Genomic DNA, 20693 nt, shown 5'->3' on the forward strand with positions numbered 1-20693 from the left:
CAGCTCCCCTGTGACTTTTTTTCTTCTTATTCTTTACAAATAACAATTTGCAGAGAGGGGGCACCTGCCATTACTAATTTGGGTTTGGGTTGTATATTGATTGCATATGTATAGATCTCTTTGTAGGCGATCTGAGTACCGGAAAGCTGCGGCGAAGCCCAGCAAGTTTGTAAGCATGGTATTTAAGTGTTACAAACAATTATAAACGGGATAGGAAGTGGGTTTAAAATGGCTTAAAGGGATTACGGATTTAAAGCTTAATAAATGCTCGGCTGTTTTAGTTCAGACACATTAGCTTTTAAAAGATTACTTGTATATTGACCAACAACCACTGTAGCAGATCTTACAATAACGATGGGAGCTGAGGGGGTATCATTTTATTTTGTTTTGGAAGGAGGGATTCCCTGGAGTCTTGCTGAAGCTTGGAGCTTCTCAGCCACGGATTCCCCACTGAGGATAATCTGGAAGGGACTGTTTTAATGTGCTTAATTAGGACTAGGTAAAGATCTGGTTTAAATTAGCTTGGAATTCCACACACCCCACCCTGTCGCTAAAGTAGCAGTGAAAACGGAAGTACTGTATTACAAATGGCATGGCACTTAACATGATGACAGTGCCCTGTATGTATGGCTGATTTACAGGGGCTGACCCACCCCCTGGACAATTGTCCCTGAGCTGTGCGTTGCATGGAGTACTGATCTACATGGCAAATAATATCCCAAATTATTATTTTGCCTTTTCAAAATAATATTTTTAGAGTTGCTTATAAATGTAATTTATGTTTTACTACTTTGTAGAGCATCAACTGATTCCCTCGTGATATACAAATACCCGGGCTATTCCTATTAGCCCATGTGTCCAAAGGAGATTGTCCCTAATATAGTCATGCAGAACATATACATGAGAAGGCAAGCTGGGTGGAAGCCAAATAATATGTTTTAGGTTGTGGGAGGAAATTGGGAGCATCCAGAGGAAATACAGTAATACACAGAGAATTGAACTGAACCCAGGACCCCTATCATGCATGTTTGTGTAACACAGTATGAGGAATAACTAGCACTGTACATACTTTCCCTGTTAGTGTAGTTCTATAAAAACTGGAGCAGAAATAAATCTCTTATCAGTGAAATGTTTTATTTAATTTGGATAAAATGAACCTTAACAGGCTTTACTTTTGCTCGGATTTATATAAAACATTAGTTATGTTAATGATGTGGCTTGTGCAGAGATTTGCGGCCAATCTAGGAGATTCCTGGACCATCCAGATCACTTTCTATGAAACACCATTCATGTATACGCTTTATGCTAATGAAAATAATGTGTTGTGTCTTTTAGCTCCTTGACTTATTCATGATTTGGGATTGGTCTACTTATCTCGCTGACTATGGTCAACCCAGCTCCAAATACCTGAGAGTGAATCCCAGTATTGCACTAGTTCTGTTGGAGAAGTGAGTATATAGCTCTGTGTGTAAACATTATTTTTACTACTGGTATATATTGTGTATATATACTGTGTGTATATTAGGGATGCACCGATACCAGTGCAGATACTTGGCATTTTCATGAGAACTACCAGTGTTGCAGCGGTTGCAGCTGGGACCTGGCTCTGGCGCTCCACCGCTGTCCCGAAATCATTAGTCTGTATTGTTTTAGAAAAACTCACATGTCAATAAACAAAAATGTGTCAGTACTTGTACTTGTAAGTACTTGGACAAGTATCAGTACTTGTGCTTGCAAAACTGGTAATATTAATGATGTACTGCTCTTTAAAAACTCTCTTTAATAAAAGCATAGTCTGTAAAAAATGACATTATATCATATATGAGACACCAGAAACAGGACGTCCTGTGCAAATGAGCATAGAATTAAAAGTAGAAGAGAGAGATACAATGGCGCAGAGAGTTCTTGCAGTGGTAGTTATGTTGTAAATTGAAGTTGAAGGTTCTTATTTAATACAAGAAGAATAAGGAAGCGGGACAGGGATGTTGTCCATATGCCATAGGTGCCAAGTTTACCTGAACCAAATAACAAAAATGTTCTATATTGAAGCTTACAGGTTACAGAATTTAGCTGCAGCTTTACTTTTATTTTTTGGAGGCTATAGACATTTTCTGCAAGGTCAGAAAAATACCTGTTGTCCCTTAAAGTTTATGTGGAGTCTGTGGTTAACAAGCAGACTGTCACTCCATATGCAATTCTGTGTAGTTGGGGAAAAAACCCTTTAAACTGGAAAAAATCTGCCATTTACCTTAAAAAACAAGTTTTATCCAGCGGTCATGTGACCACAAGAACTCAGTTACGATCCCGCGTCTGAATGGTAGGGGAATGGTTGGAAAGTAAGCCGGTCTCATGATGTAGATGTTGCTGCATTCCACACAGCCGTGAATGAGCAGGGGTAGGTGCGTGTCAGCCTGGTGGCATGGCATCCTGGAGGTATGATTAAAAAGATAAAGCAATGAAAATGAACCAAACTACTATGCATCTGCTTCTGTGCTTAGTGTGGTCAGAACCTCACAGGAAAGCAAGGGGACTGACAGGGTTACCTGGTACTAAGTGCAGGGTACTCCTCCATAGATAGAATGCAGAGAGTCAGTTTTGTTACTGTAGGACAGTTCTGTTTTGGGGGTTTAGATACACTTTATTGGAAGGGCTGTGCCAGTGTTTTAAAGACTGATAGAGTTGTTGAATACTCACAAGAATGTCGACGGGAGTTCCAGAAAGGTGAAGCAGCACAAAAGAAGTCTTACATGCTTTCCTGTTGATAATAAAAGGTGATAAAAATGGTTGAGAAACACTAGACAAAACCAGCATTAGATTCTGTATCTATGGACAAGGGGGTAATGGCATCATATATAATCATTTGCTTACTTCCTGTGTTCAGCTTTAATCTATGATTCTGCTTTCAGTGGATGTAAACGTAAAGCTTGCCAGTCTTGGACTTTCTCCCCTAAGTTTGATTGCCTGTGTGTTGTTAAAGGAAAGATAGGAATAATGATTCGTGAAGGCGCGCTAAGAAGGGCTAATGTGGATATGTGTGTTGAAAAAGCAAAGTGGTGTCCCCTTTATAAAGCTGTGCATTCAGTGCTGTTTGATGAAAGGGAAACAACTTAGCTAGCTTATCAACACTGTATTTTTGGTCTTCTAATTTGCATTTTAAAAATGATTTTATAGTGGACTATCTTCATCATATACTGTATAGATAACAAGAACACAGCAGAACATTTGTATAAGGTGGGCTTAAAGTGCGTCATTGAACAGAGTCCTTTAAGAGAAGTGAAACATGACTTTTCTGTGGCAAGGCCTTTTAACTATGTTTAGATTTTTTACTGTATTTGTTTTTTTAGTATAATATTTATATATTTGCTGGATTGGTTTTGAGGACGTCCGTGTTTTGGTTTTCCAAAAATAATAATCTTTTATACTATTGAAAGGAGAACTATGAGGTGAGTGAAAATCACTCATCCTCATAGTTCGAGCTCACGTGTGACAATGAAATTGTCACACGTTGCCTCAATAGATCGGGAAGTGAGCGAACACATACCGGCTCTCGCTCACTTCTCGATCGTCTCACTGCAGAGAGCAGTGACTGTCAGCCACGGCTCCCCGCATTGATTCCCCCCTCCCCGCTCCCATCCTCCAGCACTGAGTGGAGGAACGGACGGGAGGGGGTGGGTCCAGCTGGCTCTACCTCTAGATAGGCAGAGCCAGCTGTCACTCACGCAGCTGGGTGGATCTCAACAGTAATGTTGGGATCCGTCCCAGCTGCGGTGGTCTCAGTATACCGCCCGTTGTAGCTCTTGATATACAGTACTGAGCTTTGGGTCACAGGAGGAGGTTAGTATATGTATTCCCGTTACCCTTAAGAAAACTATGGGGAAAAACACTTACCCCATAGTTCTCTTTTAACATAAAAGGTTGCTCTTATCTGGAATGTGTGATCACAACTTACCGTATCCTGATTTAAATAATAGATTACAAAAAAACGGGTTGCTGAGTTGGTGACCCTGAAATTTGATGTACTTAAAAAGATTAATTGTCAGAACCACATCCTTAGGGCTACAAATGCTACCATTCATTGAAATCTCTGCATCCGCTATGGTCCATTTAGTTTGTAGAACTTGAGGTGAAGCCATGTGATGGAGATTGAAGTTCCACTGCAGTTCAGATCCACAGGCTCCCTGCTCCACTTCTGGATTATTGTAGTCCCAGTCAGGAAGAGTATAAATTGGGCAGATTCTAGCTTTGTCTCAATTGTGGACCTTTTACTCCTACAACATTAAAGCACAGAACCCGATAGGGAGTGGATCATTCTCCTTGTCTATAGAGAAATGGGAGCAGTTGCTGATGTGTCAAGAGATTACCGCAAGCAGTGCCTGAATTATAAGCACACTTTGAGACATCAGATACGCATTTATCAACAGCCAGGTCAGGCAAATGTCTCCTGTATATGGTAGTCTCAGAGAGCTACAAGCAGCCATTCTGGAGGAGATCCAGTTATGAAACTATGGGACACACTGACTAATTTTAGCCTGAGGCACTGGGGTTGTGCCTACAGGTCTTATTACCCTCCAAAATCTTTGAGAAACTTCAGCAGGATTTTTGTAACTCTGTGGTGTATTGTGTAGGGCAGTGCCTCCAGGTCTGACTACCCTCAAGTCTTTGGGAAACCAGCAAGATTTAAGTAGCACTGTCATTTCTTGTGTGAGGCAGAGTCTACAAGTCTAACTACCCTCCAAAGTCTATGGGAAACTTTAGCAAGATTATTGTAGCCCCATGGTTTATTGTGTAAGGCAGTGCCTACAGGTCTGATTGCCCTCCAAACTCTATGGGAAACATCAGCGAGATTACTGTAGCCCTGTGGTTCACTGTGTGAGGCAGGTTTAGGCAAAGCTCTCTAGCTAAGGAGGATCTACAATTCAATACTGGCCACTGGATTCCAGAGTATGCTGGAAGTTCTGCTACAGCCAAAGAGTCTAGTGTAGGGACATGGAATGAAAGCTTTCACTTTTTCCTTCACTTCCCCTAGGATGAAGGACATCAACAAGAAGAATAATATATTCGCCCAGTTCAGGAAGAATGATCGGGACAAACAGAAGTTAATAGACACCGTGGTGAAGCAGCTTAGAAGTTTGGTGAATGGGATGTCACAGCACTCCTAGTGACGGCCCTTTTCCTGCACAGTGTACATACAACTATATCCCAATCAGCACATCTCTTCTCTTTTCTTTTCTTTTTTATTTCCTGTTATGCTGAGTACAAAGAGGGGAGGTCAGACACTGGCTAGCTTTGGTGGGGCAATAACATGTTTTTAGGTTTTAAGAGTGTTTTATACATTGCACTGAAGTGGTTCAGCATTGCCCAGGTCATTAAAGTCACTGAAGTGTACATATAAAGAATGGACCATGAATATTGTATTTTAAATATTGCTGCTAAAGGCTGCCACTTTTCTAGGGCATTTCGTGCTGGGATTTCTAAGTCATGTGACGTCAGTGCCATGACGAGAGCGGAGCCAGTCATTGAGATGAACAGTCTGCAAGTGTTGGTACCGAACGCGGTGTGGCATTACATTGCAGACTTTGATCAATGGCCACCAAATGGACACGTCTTCCGATCTGAGCGCGTGGCTGCCATTAATCACTTTTAATATATTCTTGGTTCTCAGGGTTGTGATTTTGAAACTATACCTGTAAATAATGTAATTTTATTCTCCTTTGGGAATAAAAAAAAGAATGTTGACAGAAACCTCTATGTTTGTTTTTTAACCGCTTGGTGTCTGGAGCAATTTTTTCATATTTGCACACACATGATAAGCACTTGAACTGTTAGAAGGCGCTTAGCCTGATAGAATAACTGGACCTTGTGACCCAGCACACATGGGATTTTTATGCTTTCTGCACACATTTCAATAATAAAAGGACAAAAATTATTACTTTGCACAATATAAAGAGTTCTTCTTTTAGGAATTCAGTGGGTGAGTAGGAAATAGCAGGTGTAGGGCTTGTGTTACATAACTAATATAGGCACCTGTAGGATGCTTGTTTAATGTTTTACTCTGCAGTTTGGAAAGAAAAAAAGAACAGCACTTTTCTGATTGGCTACCCTGTGCCACACCTGGGTATTGATGGGAAATCTACACGGCGCTCTCACTTCCAGTTAACATTGCACTGTAAGCATGTCTATATGAACATGGCCCGTGCATTTCACATGTTAAGTTTCTTTCCGTAAAGAAGGTTCCTTATTTACATCATGGATACATTCCAGCAGATGGATGTGAAATTAAAGTAATCAGCCTGTAACGCGTTTCACCATCAAGGCTTACTTCTCCTATGAGTACACTTTGGTAAAACGTGTTACAGGCTGATTATACATTGGATTTCTGTACCACAATGTATCATGTTTTTATAGTTAAATACTTTTGAATTTTGGTGAAGATCTACAGAGTGCAGCTGACTTGATAAGATGTTCAAGGCAACTGTGAGCCTTTCTCCCTAGCACCTGGACTGCGATCAGGCTGATAGCTGGCTACATGGAATTTGTTTTTTCTCCTTCCTCTGTTAGTAAACCTCTGTGCACTTTGTATACCGAAACAAGTTTGAGAGAAATTAAAAGAAATAAAAATGATTTTTGCTAGCACATGACTGGTTATTTGAACTGAACACAGCTTAACCTTATTTACTAAGCTCAGCGATCATTCACTATGCAAAGTGAATATTTACTTTTCCAAGTGAACAGACGCTACTCTTTAGTGAATCAGCCCGAGGATCTTCAATAAGTCAGCTTATAATCGAAATGACAAGAAAAATATACAGAGCATAGGATGCAAGTGTAATTCCTTGTTGCTGTACCTTAAATTGAGAGAATAGGGTGCAAACAACAAAAAGCTTTACCGCTCCATCCAGCAGCGATTGCCACCCTCTGGGTGCATGTACTGCTGACCCAGAGCCATCCACACTCCAAAACATTAATGTAGTATAAAAAGAAGCCGCACACCGCTGTTCACCGCTTGTATATTTTAATTAATAGAAATTCAGCATCCACCATGGAAGGAATCCCCACCCAACCGCCGCCTACCTCTCACGTGTTTCACCCTAGCCATAGAGATCTCCACAACTAAGTCTGTAAAGGTGAAACGTGGAAAGAATGGGTGGCTGCTGGGTGGGAATTCCTTCCATGGTGGATGCTGATTAACATAAATAAATAAATATGTATATATATATATATATACTGTATATATATCATCCAGATTCCAAAACTGTTAAAAAATCCCAAAATGTAACAATATGTTCTTCTGAAAATAGTTTATTTTTCAGTCTTGACTCAAGGGTATTATGGGTGATCTTTGCTATGGGTCGGTATATTGCAAACGTTGCTTGCAAGTTGGCTTGCGTGCTGAGACTTGCAGTCCCTCAATCCATGGAAGTCCTCAGAAGTCCTATCCTAGAAGCGGATTCTTCTAGAGTCACCTTCTGTTCACTCTTCAGAGAAATGTCCACTTTGGCCTTATTTACAAGCCTGGTTTTGACGTAATGCTCCTCTTTTGTTCTCCATAAAACCTGCTCCCATCACTTAGCATTACTCCAGTATTGGCTTTGGTGGCTTTCCAAATGGCAGTTGGCAGATGAGTGTGTGTTCCTGAGCTGTGTGCGGGGCCAGCTACTCTGCTTTTATTGCAGTTTGTGATCTGGGGAATTGCCCTTCATGGGAGATACATTTGAAGCCGTAAATTATTGGAGAGTGGACACAAACTCCAAAGAGATTTATACTGATGGCGCTATAAATTATTAGCGAGTGTATTTCATGCTTGTGCTGCCACCGATAATGCTGGGAATGAAGGAAGATGTGTATATTGATTGAGCACACATGCCCATGTTCAGGACTTATACTGCATGAACAGGGACCTGGGCAGTGTGCCTCCAACCTCCTCTCCACTGATAAGAGGTTGACAGTTAACTCTTCTCATCTGTGTCATACAATGGAGGGTGGAAGAATGTCACAGTAACAGCTAACAGGGCGAGTCTATAGTGCTTTTCCATTGAGTGCATAATATTTATTTTTATGTAAATTCGGTATCTTTCAGGTGGCCAGCTGTAAACCAAGGAACATGGCCATCATCACTATCAATTAGCCACACAGGGTGTTTTGTTTTCACGTAGACCAATGAACACTTTGGCTCTGATTTACTAAAGCATACCAATATACACCAGCTCATCTATTTATACAAACAGCCAACTGATATCCAAATAGTACTTACTAAGCTCCCGAGACCTGCACAGCTACAGTGTACATACAGTGAATTTACTAAAAGCGTGTTTCACTGTGGAGTTTATGCTCCACTCCAGTGTCCATCAACTAAGCTGACGCATGCCTGAAATGAAAAGGTGATTTTCTCTAATATTTTTGAGTCCATTTTCATATACTGATGATTGGAATGCAGGTTCCATTAATATATACATTTACGTATGCTTTCTTCGTTTTTTCCAACAGAATGGCTGCATTTCATTCCTTAGCGAACATTCGTGGTGCTTGTCACATGCAAGTGTACTATACTGCTATATCTCTGCTCTTGTTTCTTTTCTTCAATAAGAGAGGATCAGGAAAGCACAATCATTGTGCAGCATTACTGCAGCCTGAATATGTAATAACCATATACTGCATATACTGCTGCCCCCATATGTGTGTATTAGTCCTCATTCACACGGGGCATGTTGCCCCCTTACGGTGTGAAGGGACGATTTTTTATGCACCCGGAGGTGTTGGAAGAAGCATGTGGGCAGCCCATGTAAGTCTATGGAGACGCAGGAGTCGTGTGCCCCCACACAGTTCTTCCACGGTCCTGGATCCATGATGTATGCGTCCGAGACTGTACACTGTCTGTGGGTGGCTGTCAGAACATAGAACTGCAGGTAGCAGCATGTAAGTTCACACAGCTCCTGCATCTCCCCAGACTTACATGACTTTCCCACACGCTTCTTCCCACAGCTCCGGGCGCATGGGAAAACGGCCCTTTATGCTATACAGGGCAACACGCCCCTAGCCTAAAGCTGAACTCCAGAGAAATGTCAAAAGTTTCCTTACTGTATGGTTCCTCAGAACGGAAAGGGTTATATGCTTAATTTTTGTCTTGGGTACCAGTAAAAGACAGTTTTTTCTTACCTGATCCCTCATTCCATGGAAGCCGGCGCTCTCCTCTTCTATCCAAGTCTCCTGGCTGTGGGGGGGGGGCCCTCAGCACCAGCAGTCCTACATTGTAAATGAACATGTCAGAATCCCTGCGACCGACAGAGCAAGGGCGAGGGATATGGTAACTAGAACTGCTTTTTAATGGTACCCTAGACAAAACTAAGTGTACAAGGGTAGTTTTGAAATTTCCCCAGGGTTCAGCTTTAAAGAAAACCTTGAAGAAACAATGGAGAACGCCATTGCTGACTTCTTATGCTGCATATGCTAGTTGCCTGGCTGTCATGGGGGACTCTCTGGTTTCAGTACTTGGAGTCACTGACCCAGTACAAGTATGCAAATAAACCTTTGACTTTTCTCTGACTCTCCTGCTCTATATACTGTTCTCGGTTAGTTTCTAAAGCTGTAAGGGTCAGCATACCATCTAGCCATATAGCAGAACAAGGTCAACACTGGGAGCACCTGCATTTCTCATATGGAGGGGTTACTTTATTACAAGCTAGACTCAGAAACAGTTTATTTCTTTTTTTTTTTCTAACATTAATTAGATTATTTACATGAAGCTGATCGCGTCTACAAGCATATCCAATGAACTTTAAAGCTGATCTCAAATCACTAAATCCACATTTAATAAATACAGTATTGTGCAAAAGTGTGAAAAAATTCTGTGAAGTAAGAATGCTTTCAGAAATAAAAGTGTTAATAGTTTATTTTTATCAATTAACAAAATGTAAATGTAAACTATCTTTAGCGTAAGGCCTCATCCACATGGGGCGTACACGTCCGTGCGGCGCACACGCACGCAGACGGGTTGATCCCAGGAAGGACAGGTGCTGCATGTAATTGCGTGCAGCAGCCTGTTCTTCCCTGTGGGAGGATGCAGCTGTACACTGTCATCCATGCGGGGACGGGTGTCCACACTTGGACGCAGACAGGATGCAAGTGTAGACACCTGTACCCACACGGATGTGCAGTTCGGGTGAGCGTGTGACAGCATACAGCCGCGTCCTCCTATAGTTTAGAACAGGCTGCCGCACACAATCACACCTGTCCCAACCGGGATCAGCCCCGTGTGAATGAGGCCTTAAGAAGAACAAGGAGTCCTGATCTCAACATCATCAAGTGTGTCTTGGATTACATGAAGAGACAGGCGTTCCTTCAAAAACTGTGTGCAAGAGCACCTAGAAGAATTGATGCTATTTGAAGGCAAAGGCTGGTCACACCAGATAGAAATTTGATTAGGATTTCTCTTCTGTTCATTTACTTTCCATTTTGTTAATTGATAAAAATTAATTATTAACATTTTTATTTCTGAAATAATTCTTACTTTACAGCATTTTATCACACCTGCCTAAAACGTTTGCACACTACTTTACATGTGAACTGTCTTGCTTGCAAAAAGATTTGTAATTCATATTTGGCCAGTCTTGTGATCCAGCCCCCTGCCAGAAACCCCAGCCAGGTCCCGTTAAGCGGCACAGTTTTGTCAAGGACCCACCCCCAGACTGCTGATTGGATAGTGAAGGAACACAGATTATTTCATCCCTCCCCTGTAACCATGTTCACAGTGTTAGGCTGACAGCAGTGTGCAAAGACATATAACCTTGCATGGCACATAGTGCTGACCCTCCTTCCAGTCCAGAATGCTATTGTGCAGATTATTACAGGAAGTTAAAATAAAGACTATATTCTAATGCTTTAGCTGTATTTAAAAATACGTTTATCATGGATATATTATTAATTCATTTTTCCTATCTGAGTTCTGCTTTAAAAATACTAGAGATTCCATTTCAAAAAGAATGTAATACAAGTTCTGCATATCAGAGTTTGAATACACCAGGTATCTTTCTATCTCTCACTTACATCTATCTATCTATCTATCTATCTATCTATCTATCATACATAAATCATAAATGACTCAAACTATATGTTTCTCTCTCTATACAGGTATCAATTAAACAAATATGATATAATACATTAAAACAATGAAATCATTTAGAAACACGTTTAGTTTCAAAATATCTCTGTCTTATAGTTATATGTCTATTCTCTATTCTCTCTCTCTCTCTCCTTATTCTGTATTAGGTTTTATTGCTGTTATATGTAGTCAATACTGAAAGTAATACAACCTCAAAGAAGATACAGTTCTATGTTTTTCTAAATATATATCTACTGTTGGCCAGATCCATGTGTGCCATATCAATTTTTATAAAGTAGCGATACAATTAAACAAGTATGTCATGATAGTAATTCATTGAAACAATGTAATGAATGTCATTATTTAGAAACACATTTAGCGTCAATATATCTCTATCTGTCTTATATGTATCCGTCTATGTTCTCGTTCTGTCTCTATACTGATATCAATAAAACAAGTATGATATAATAATACATTAAAACAATGTAATCATTTAGAAACTCTCTTATAGGTCTCTCTCTCTCTCTCTCTCTCTCTCTCTCTCTCTCTCATGAATCTTCATCCTCCCAAACGTCCACCTATGTACAGAAGATGCCTCCGGTTCATTCAAGATCTGTTGCAGCTGAAAGGTTTGGCCACGTTCAGTTCCTCCTGTGGGCCCCATATTTACATTTCACAAAGATCAGAGTCCTGAACCCAATAATCTATCCAATGTACCTTTGCTGTGTCTCTCCTACCCCTCAGAACCCCCCAATGCTTGGCACTTGCATATAGTCATTTTTTCTAGGACCTGTTTCCATACAGGCGGAGTTGTCATTGTCAGGTGCATATTACTATGGGGAATGTGACATTACTGTCACTAATGGATGTGTGTCTGGCCAGTGTGTCCCCAGGCGAAGGGTTTGACCGGAACATTTTATGGCGCTGTCAGCAGTCTGGCCATTTTCTAACCCATATATCACCTTCTCCCACTACAACAGGTGTTTCCAGCAGAACCAGCCCGGCTGTGTAGGGGAGCTCACCCTCCGTGGCTGTGAAGGGTTAACCAGCTCCATTGCAGACTAGGAGTCCACCTTGTTGGTGTCACATTGTCATCTTCATACAGACAAGTTAGGATCAGGACATAGAACTCATTAAGGAGTGTGATAATCTGCTCCATCTGCTTCCTATAGACACAGCAGTAGAGGATCGGAAGCTGCTGATGAATGAAAGCGAATTGATTTGTGTGTTCCCTAGAATAAACACTGAGCTACCTGTCATCATCAAACTCTTGTCTGTATAATAAACATTGGCTAATTGTAGATAACCTCTTGTATTAAAGCCATGAACCTTCTCAAAAGGCAATTCAGTCATATCAAAGAGCTTTAGAGGCTACAGTGACATGCTGGGGCTTGTAGTCACCCCCTAGAGCTGGAGAACCCCACATTGAAGCCACTGTCCCCCACATGCATTGTGTGTGCTGCTGTGATCTCCCAAGTCCTCACATCCCTTCAATCAATACCATCACCTACCCCAGTGCCCAATCCCAGCCCTTTCCCCAGCTACTTAACTATGCAGAAAAAGCACGTCACCCCCTGAAGGTGGAACGTATATTAAGCCAATATGTATATAAATCTAGCCAAGAGGCAGGCTGAGCTCTATGCTTTGCAGTGGTGAACTAGGAAGCCCATTGAAGACATCAATCATTGTGCTGGAGCAGCCTTAGTGAGATCTATGTGTGGTGAGTACTCTCCTTTTCTCATCATCAGCCTCAAATAAGAAGCTTAGCTCTTTTTTTTGTTGTAGAACACCTGTTAGGAAACTTTAGGAAGTTCCAAAGGGCAATGCAAAGCCATTTATTGTTTTAAATAAATTTTTCCTTCTGGATGATTACCTATACTTCTTTTTTTTTTCCTAGGGAGTAAGAAGGAAACAGCAGGGTGTTTATTAAAGTGGAAATTGCACTATATAGCCTGCAGCTACCCCCTTTATCTTTCAGGAATAAATCTTCTCAGTCAAAGCTTCCTTATAAGAGGGTTGCTTTTCTTTTTTTTTTTTGGTCGAAGACTAAATATATCACTATAGCATGCCAAATATATAATAAAAACATGAAAGCTGCAATTTTAGCCCTTATAATCATCATAGCTGCGCTCTAAGTCCTCACTATTTATTTCTTCCTAGACTTAAAATAACTCATTTTGGGAGGGGGTCACCTAAATACATCACCTAGGGAACTTTTTATTTTTTTAACATTTATTGGAAAGAAGTTGTCCATGTTTACAAGACGTGTTTGTGTTCTTTTGCATGCTTTGGGATTTCTCCATAGACTAATCAAAGTGTTAAGCATCCCGAAGTGTAGATCCGCCTCCCACTGTCAATGAAAGCTCGGAGTGACTGAGGCTTGACTGGCTCCCTCCACAACTAATCACTGTAATTCCACCACAAGATCCACAAGCTGAAGCCTTGCACCCAGAGGAGGGCAGAAAATGTTTCTGAGTACAGACCTCAATTACATATCAGTCTTGGAAGCTGCGATCACCTCGGTCTTGTCCTTGGTACTTCTCCTGGCAGTGTCACACCAGCTCTGGTCCTTCAGATGGCACAGCACCAGGGACAGGGCTAACAAGCTACCTCTGCCCAAAGGCTCCATGGGCTGGCCATTTTTTGGGGAAACTCTACACTGGCTTGTGCAGGTAAGAACCATTGTGCTAGCTTTCTTAATCTTTGTTTTTGTGTTGTGAGCAACCAACCTCAAGCTAGTAAGGAGCTAAGTCTGTTCAGTTTGCTTGTTATGCTGATCTTTGTGGTGCCACCAGAAATCTGGAGATGTACTACAAGTCTCATTTTCTTGTTTGCTATACTGTTTCTTGTGGTGCCACCAGAGTTATGGAGATGTACCATAAGTCTCAGTAGCTTGTTTGTTATGCTGATCCTTGTGGTGCAACCAGACTTCAAGTCTCATTTTCTGCTGTTTATTGTGGTCCCACCAGAGTTCTGGAGATGTACTACAGGTCTCCTTAGCTTGCTTGTTATGCTGATCCTTGTGGTGCCATCAGAGTTCTGGAGATGTACCACAAGTCTCCTTAGCTTGCTTGTTTTGCTGCTTCATGCGGCACCACCAGAGTTCTGGAAATATACCACAAGTCTCCTTAGCTTTCTTGTTATGGTGATCCTTGTAGTGCCACCATAATTTTGGAGATGTACCACAAGTCTCCTTATTGCTTGTTATGCTGATCCTTGTGGTGCCACCAGAGTCCTGGAGATGTAAGTCGACTTCGAAGTATAAGCAACGTGGAGGATTTCCATTGGTAGAGAACTCTCGGCATTTACACGCTTGGCCTTGTAGTTCCACAGACTCTCTCTAGCTGTATGGTGGTTACTTATCCAGTTGTATGGTGTCATCTGTCATCTCCTAGGCAGATAAGGGTGACTTAGAACATGGGGGGATTGTTGAGGCTTCACCTTACCTGACCATGCGTTGTGTCCACCATCCCAGGGTTCAGACTTCCACAGCTCCAGGAGGGAGAAGTATGGGAACATTTTTAAGACACATCTGCTGGGAAAACCCCTAATCCGTGTGACTGGCGCTGAGAACATCCGCAAGATCCTGCTAGGGGAACACCACCTGGTGAGCGCCCAGTGGCCACAGAGCACCCAGATCATCCTAGGCTCCAACACGCTGGTCAACTCCATTGGGGAGCTCCATAGGCACAAGAGGAAAGTGAGTAACCTAGGGCTCTGTGCGGAACGTTGTGCCTGAGTGATTCAGCTGCATTGTAGTATTTTACATCGCTCCAACAACGATCGCTACAGACCCTTCCTTATTCTGAATTAGGTTTTATTGCTGTTATATGTAGTCAATACTGAAAGTAATACAACCTCAAAGAAGATACAGTTCTATGTTTTTCTAAATATATATCTACTGTTGACCAGATCCATGTGTGCCATATCAATTTTTATGTAGTAGCGATACAATTAAACAAGTATGACATAATAGTAATAAATTGAAACAATGTAATGAATGTCATTATTTAGAAACACATTTAGCGTCAATATATCTCTATCTGTCTTATATGTATCCGTCTATGTTTTCGTTCTGTCTCTATACTGGTATCAATTAAACAAGTATGATACAATAATACATTAAAACAATGTAATCATTTAGAAACACGTTTAGTTTCAAAATACCTCTCTCTCTCTCTCTCTCTCTCTCTCTCTCTCTCATATTCCGGAATTGTTCTTAGTTTAAGCAGGCACGATCAGTCTGTTAATGGTCTCTCACTTCTTTTCTCAGGTTATGGCCAAGGTGTTCAGCCACCAGGCGCTGGAGAGCTACATCCCACGCATCCAGGAGACTGTGAGCCTGGAGCTCCAGGGCTGGTGCAGGGAGGTCGGACCCATCTCTATGTTCCCCTCAGCTAAAGCGCTCACTTTCCGGATAGCTGCCCGCATCTTACTGGGGCTAACCCTGGGGGAGAAGCAATATAAAGAGCTGGCCAGGGTGTTTGAGCAGCTAGTGGAGAACCTCTTCTCTCTGCCTCTGGACATCCCTTTCAGTGGACTCCGCAAGGTATTTCTTTCTTCTGAGCCTCATCTTCTGTTTGGGTTCCTCTTCATGTTATAATGCATCAGGTGCAGATATTGAGCTTTTATAGGGCTTAGTTATAAAAGTAGAAAGCGTGAATGATAAACAGTGAGACAAACTATATATTTATACTATACTATTCTGCTATATTTCATCACTCATTAGAACAATGGTTGATATCATCAAATGTGTAGATCCTTCCTAAACTATCCTAAACTTTCCAATATTACCAGTCTATCATTATTGGTATAGCCATGTAAGACTTTGTAGGCATCTGGCTATTAGCAAACTATAATAGTTATTTTTTTGCATTTGATAAGCACATGTAACTGTAACAGTGAAGTCAGCAAAAATAATGTGTAGTAACCCATTGAAACCAGACCTCACCTATCATGACAACAGGCAGCAAGAAAATGACCGCTGATTGGTAGCTGTAGGAAACATAATTTTGTCTATTTTTTTCCCTTATTTAATAATCAATTACATGCCATAATTCCTAAATTGTCCCCTTATCCAGCATTCTTTTCCTTTATCCATCTGTTATACTCTTGTAGTCTAGATATTAAGTGTGGGATGAGATGCGCTTTTTGTAAAGGAACTTTTACAAGAAAATGGATAGGGAATTAATGCTGCAAAGTGTAGAAGCATGGATAAGCCAATCAGATTTCATGTTTCAGTAAAGAACAGCAGGATCAATAAAAAATTGCTATGGGTTAATACATTGAACACATTGTTCTTTATTAATTAAGCCACACAAATCCTTCTGATTCTGCTGTGTTATATTATATTATGTTCTATTATATTATGTTCTATTATATTATGTTATAATTACATAATACTTTGTATTATATCATATATTTTTTTTCTTTTCTTAAGCTCTGGATAAGTGTATGATTAACTGAAAATGTTTCACATTATCAGAAATACATTGTGTCATTCCTCCATTTCACATTGTGTAATGAAAAATGTAGGGATGCCAAAGTGTGTACTGGGACTATACACTAATCTGTATACATATAAACATGCACAAACACACTTATGTGTTGCATTCACATATGTAGTGTGTATGTGTGTATGCAGCCTCCATATCTTAGTATAATGAGTTGTAAACAGGCCATCCTTCATTCTAGGTGACCCTCCACACACTCTGTATACAGAGTTGTCATAAATGTCATTTGCCCACAAGCTGCTGCTGATGCCCCATGAATGGGCTGTATGTACTAGTCGGCACTTCACATTGTAAAAAAATAATTTATGGACATTAAACGCGGTTGGAGCAAGCAGCCTGCATGGGTCTATAAATCAAAGGCTGAATGGGGCAGGCGGAGTGTCCCTGGTAAGTCAAGTATCCGGAATAGGCTCTACTAGCTCTTCTCCAGCCGCTCATTTAGTAAACAGGCATGCTATGTAATTGTTCAGTAAGATCCGCACTGGGAGAGAAAACACACGGAGGAGCTCAGAATAGGGACCACACTGAGTGATAGACAAAGAGCTGCTCAAGGCAGACTCCTAATGACTCCCTCCCTGGTATTTGTGACCCTGCTTGCCACTCTAGCTGTTGAAGACCTGTCAGACGACTATCAGAGGGCGATATGAGCAAAGCTGGGGACCCACCAGAGACCCTAAAGCCAATCAGCTACTACTTGATGTCTAGGTTGTGTAATATCACTTGCAAATGTCAAGCTATATATGACCAGGTGAAGGAAAAATAATAACCACAGCATATCAATAAAAATTTACTCTGGCAAAACTAATGTCTTAACAAAATGTATAAAAAATGTTGGCCATTTCTTACAGGCAGATACATGTGTCCGTTAAAAATAATTTAAAACACATCTGAACTTTCAGTTTGAATCAGCTGCATGCATCCCAGGTACAGCAAAACAAAAGGTGTTCAGTGTCTTACAGTTTGTTCTCTTTCTAATGCAGCCACAGCCAAGTAGAAAAGTCTTTCCCCTGCAGCATGCTGTAGAGAGAGATCCTTGCTCGCTGTGGGGAAGCAGTGGTCTCTCCGCAGAGGTCTGACATGCCCCCTGCTGAGTGAGCCCTATAGCTCTGCAATCAGTAAAGCTCATGCTCCCAGAAGATTTGAAGGTTCTGGCTCTGACTCAGCAGGTGAGTCACACCTCTGCAGAGAAACCACTGCTTCCCCATGGAGAGTAAGGGTCCCTCTCTGCAGCTGCTGCCAGGGGACAGGTTTTTCTACTCAGATTGTAGCTGCTTTAGAAACAAAATGAACTGCCTTTAAACATATTTTATTTTGATGCACCTAAAATGTGTTTATCTGAAAGTTCAGTTGCACTTTAATATATCTTAAATACAACTAGCATAGGTTTCTAAATACCTTCCCCTTCACAGCATAACGCAGACTGGGAGAGGCGGGGTCAGCACACTGTATCACTTAGGTCTCTATTGCTTTGCACCGGTTTGTCCAGCTAGCAATGTGAACATACTTAATGGAGGAGAGAGTACAGGAATGTCCGCATTAGTTTGCTGGTTTTCCTTCATTATCCAAACAGGTGGCTGGGATGGGTCCCACACCAAGCTATATAGCTTGACTGCAGCAAAGAAAAATGAGGTCAGGGACCTGGATATGTGGGGTTCCCTGAATCACAAAACTGGTAGAACAGAATTACAAATCCTACCAGTGGGTAACACAGTCCATATATGTATTTCAATAGTGTGTTTAGTTTTTTTTTTTCCCTAGAGATAAACTTGATCTATCTTACCTCTTTATCATCACCTTGTAAAATTGTTACTGCAGTACAGTGGAAAGATTTCTATCTCTACAACTGGTTCATTTATGTATTGAAACACGACAACGTTTTTTGCTGGTTACTAATTGGGTGTCATTCTTCACAGGGTATTAATGCACGTAATGCATTACACCAGTACATGGAAGAAGCCATCAAGGATAAAATCACAACGAGAGACCCTGAACGGTGTGAAGATGCTCTGGATTACCTGATAGACAGTGCTAAGGAGAATGGCAAGGAGCTGAATATGCAGGAGTTAAAGGTATCAGACCAGAGACTGGCAATAGTGTGTGTGCCAGCAATGACCTGACATATTGCACTCTCTGGCAGTCAGAATAATGATGTGTAGTAACCCACAGCAACCAGTCATAGGCCAGTAAGCGAAATGGGGGGAAATAATAAAAAGTGTCTGAGACAGACTTTGTCCTAACTGCAAATGTTCATTTTCTAAGCTGTGTGGCAATAATTATTTGATAGTATAGGTATATATATAACGACAGCAATTTATGCAGTGCTTTACATCAGTTGCGTCACTAAGGGGGTTGAGGGGTGCGGCCTGTACCCGGGTGACACCATTATAGGGGAGACACCAAAATGCCCGACAGTCATTTTGGTGTCACCGCCTTTGAAAAGTCAGGCACTCAGTCATGCACCAAGCCCGACAGTGGCGCGAGAGGGGAGGGAACCCGGCGACATACCTTATCCTGCCAGTTGAACGTCCCCTCCTCTCTCTGCTGGCGTCCATAACCAAGATTGCCGCCAGCAGGTAATAGGGCGTGATGTCATCACTCCAATGCGATGTGGCTGTTCCGGGTGACACCACTTCTCGGGACACCCCTGTTTTACATACTGCACATTCACATTAGTCCCTGTCCTCAAGGAGCTTACAATCTAAGTTCCCTATTGTACACATATAAAGGACCAATTTAGACAGGAGTCAATTAACCTTCAAGCATGTCTTTGGAGTGTGGGAGGAAACCCACATAAGAACAGAGAGTACATGCAAACTCCTTGCAGATAATGTTCTTATGGGGTTGGGCAACTCCGGCCCTCCAGCTGTTGTGGAACTACTAGTCCCATGAGGCACTGCAAGACGGACAGTTACAGGCATAAGTACCAGAGGCAGAGGCATGCTGGGATTTGTAGTTAAGGTACAGCTGGAGGGCTGGAGTTGCCCACCCTTGTCAAGGCAGAAGTGCTGAGAACGATGGGTGGGGAACATTTACTCTTTACCTAATGAGGGGACCCTGCATGTTGAATGAATGTCAATGAAGGCATCTTTGAATAAGGATCCATAGGTGTGCTGGTGGCATATTTTCTTCATTGGGGACATTTTCCTGTCCTCTGTTGCACTGCAACCTGACGCTGTATCTGCTGCAGCTTGGCCGATTGTGTTAAGTGAAGTTGTGTTAGTGCCTTTCTCTTCTCTTCTGATTTAAAAGAAGGAAGGATTAGGTTCATCTAATGGAGATTTCCAAAAGAATTGGAGAATCTCCACGAGTGATTACAAATGTTTATGACATTGAAAGCGCTCACTTAACCCCTGACTGTAGCACTAAATGGCTTGATGCTGGTGTCGCTGTCACTTTGAGCTGTCCTATCAGGGGGCGGGGTCAGGCCATTTATAGTATTATGCAAATATATCTGTAGATACTTCCTATACTTGCTCTCAGTAATTCACTGTAACCGCTCAGTTTCCATGACCAAAAACTGCTGAGATAAAATCTCCATCGCATAGTGTATTGTAATCGTTGTAGTCGGCCACACATCAGTGATATATCCTTAGATCTGATCAGATCAGTACATTTTAACAACTATGTGGTGTGAAGGCCTAGCTAAACAATCCATTACATTTTTATGAAATTGGTAAGACCTTGGCCATACATAGTTATAGGTACATTTTGCTGATGAAGCTGATCAAATTAAAGAAAAACCTAACTGATATGTGGCCAACTTCAGCAGACACGACTGGTAGACTGGCACTGAGAGAGATGATAAATAAGGCACAACCATTGTGCAGCACTTCCAAGGAAGTCCATGGTGTGTTATGAAGATAATCATGATCATAAGGATAATGCCTAGATATAACAACTTAAATTGTGTATTTTGATACTGTAAAAGACAAAATGCTAAATGCCTAGAGGCTGGTCCTTGCATATTGCTGGACCTTTAAAGGGGAATAGGGTTAGTGGCCATTATATATACTGTATATATAGCGCTGTGCAAACTGTTGGTGCTATATCAATACCTGTATAATAATAATAATATAATTTTATAT

General features: G+C 41.4%; 2 protein-coding genes across 8 annotated transcripts in view; both read left to right on the forward strand.

Annotated features, from left to right (window-relative positions):
• Positions 1-5729, forward strand: part of EXOC6 (exocyst complex component 6) — a 185039-nt gene extending 179310 nt beyond the window's left edge. For all 6 annotated transcript variants that reach the window (XM_018558692.1, XM_018558694.1, XM_018558693.1 and 3 more), the window contains 2 exons: positions 1336-1448; positions 5027-5729. In XM_018558692.1, coding sequence (XP_018414194.1) covers positions 1336-1448; positions 5027-5159 — 246 coding nt within the window. In that variant the 3' untranslated portion in view covers positions 5160-5729. The remainder of the gene's footprint in view (positions 1-1335; positions 1449-5026) is intronic.
• Positions 2289-20693, forward strand: part of LOC108788831 (cytochrome P450 26C1) — a 26149-nt gene continuing 7744 nt past the window's right edge. Inside the window, exons 1-5 of one of the 2 annotated variants that reach the window (XM_018558699.1) lie at positions 2289-2295; positions 13548-13767; positions 14571-14795; positions 15369-15644; positions 18522-18677. In XM_018558699.1, coding sequence (XP_018414201.1) covers positions 13561-13767; positions 14571-14795; positions 15369-15644; positions 18522-18677 — 864 coding nt within the window. In that variant the 5' untranslated portion in view covers positions 2289-2295; positions 13548-13560. Of the gene's footprint in view, positions 2296-12656; positions 12662-13547; positions 13768-14570; positions 14796-15368; positions 15645-18521; positions 18678-20693 lie in introns of those variants that run through there. The other variant, XM_018558700.1, reaches the window with a different exon arrangement.

The sequence above is a fragment of the Nanorana parkeri genome, unplaced genomic scaffold (assembly GCF_000935625.1).
Source record: "Nanorana parkeri isolate BGI_ZX_2015 unplaced genomic scaffold, ASM93562v1 scaffold353, whole genome shotgun sequence".
Taxonomy (NCBI): Eukaryota; Metazoa; Chordata; class Amphibia; order Anura; family Dicroglossidae; genus Nanorana; species Nanorana parkeri.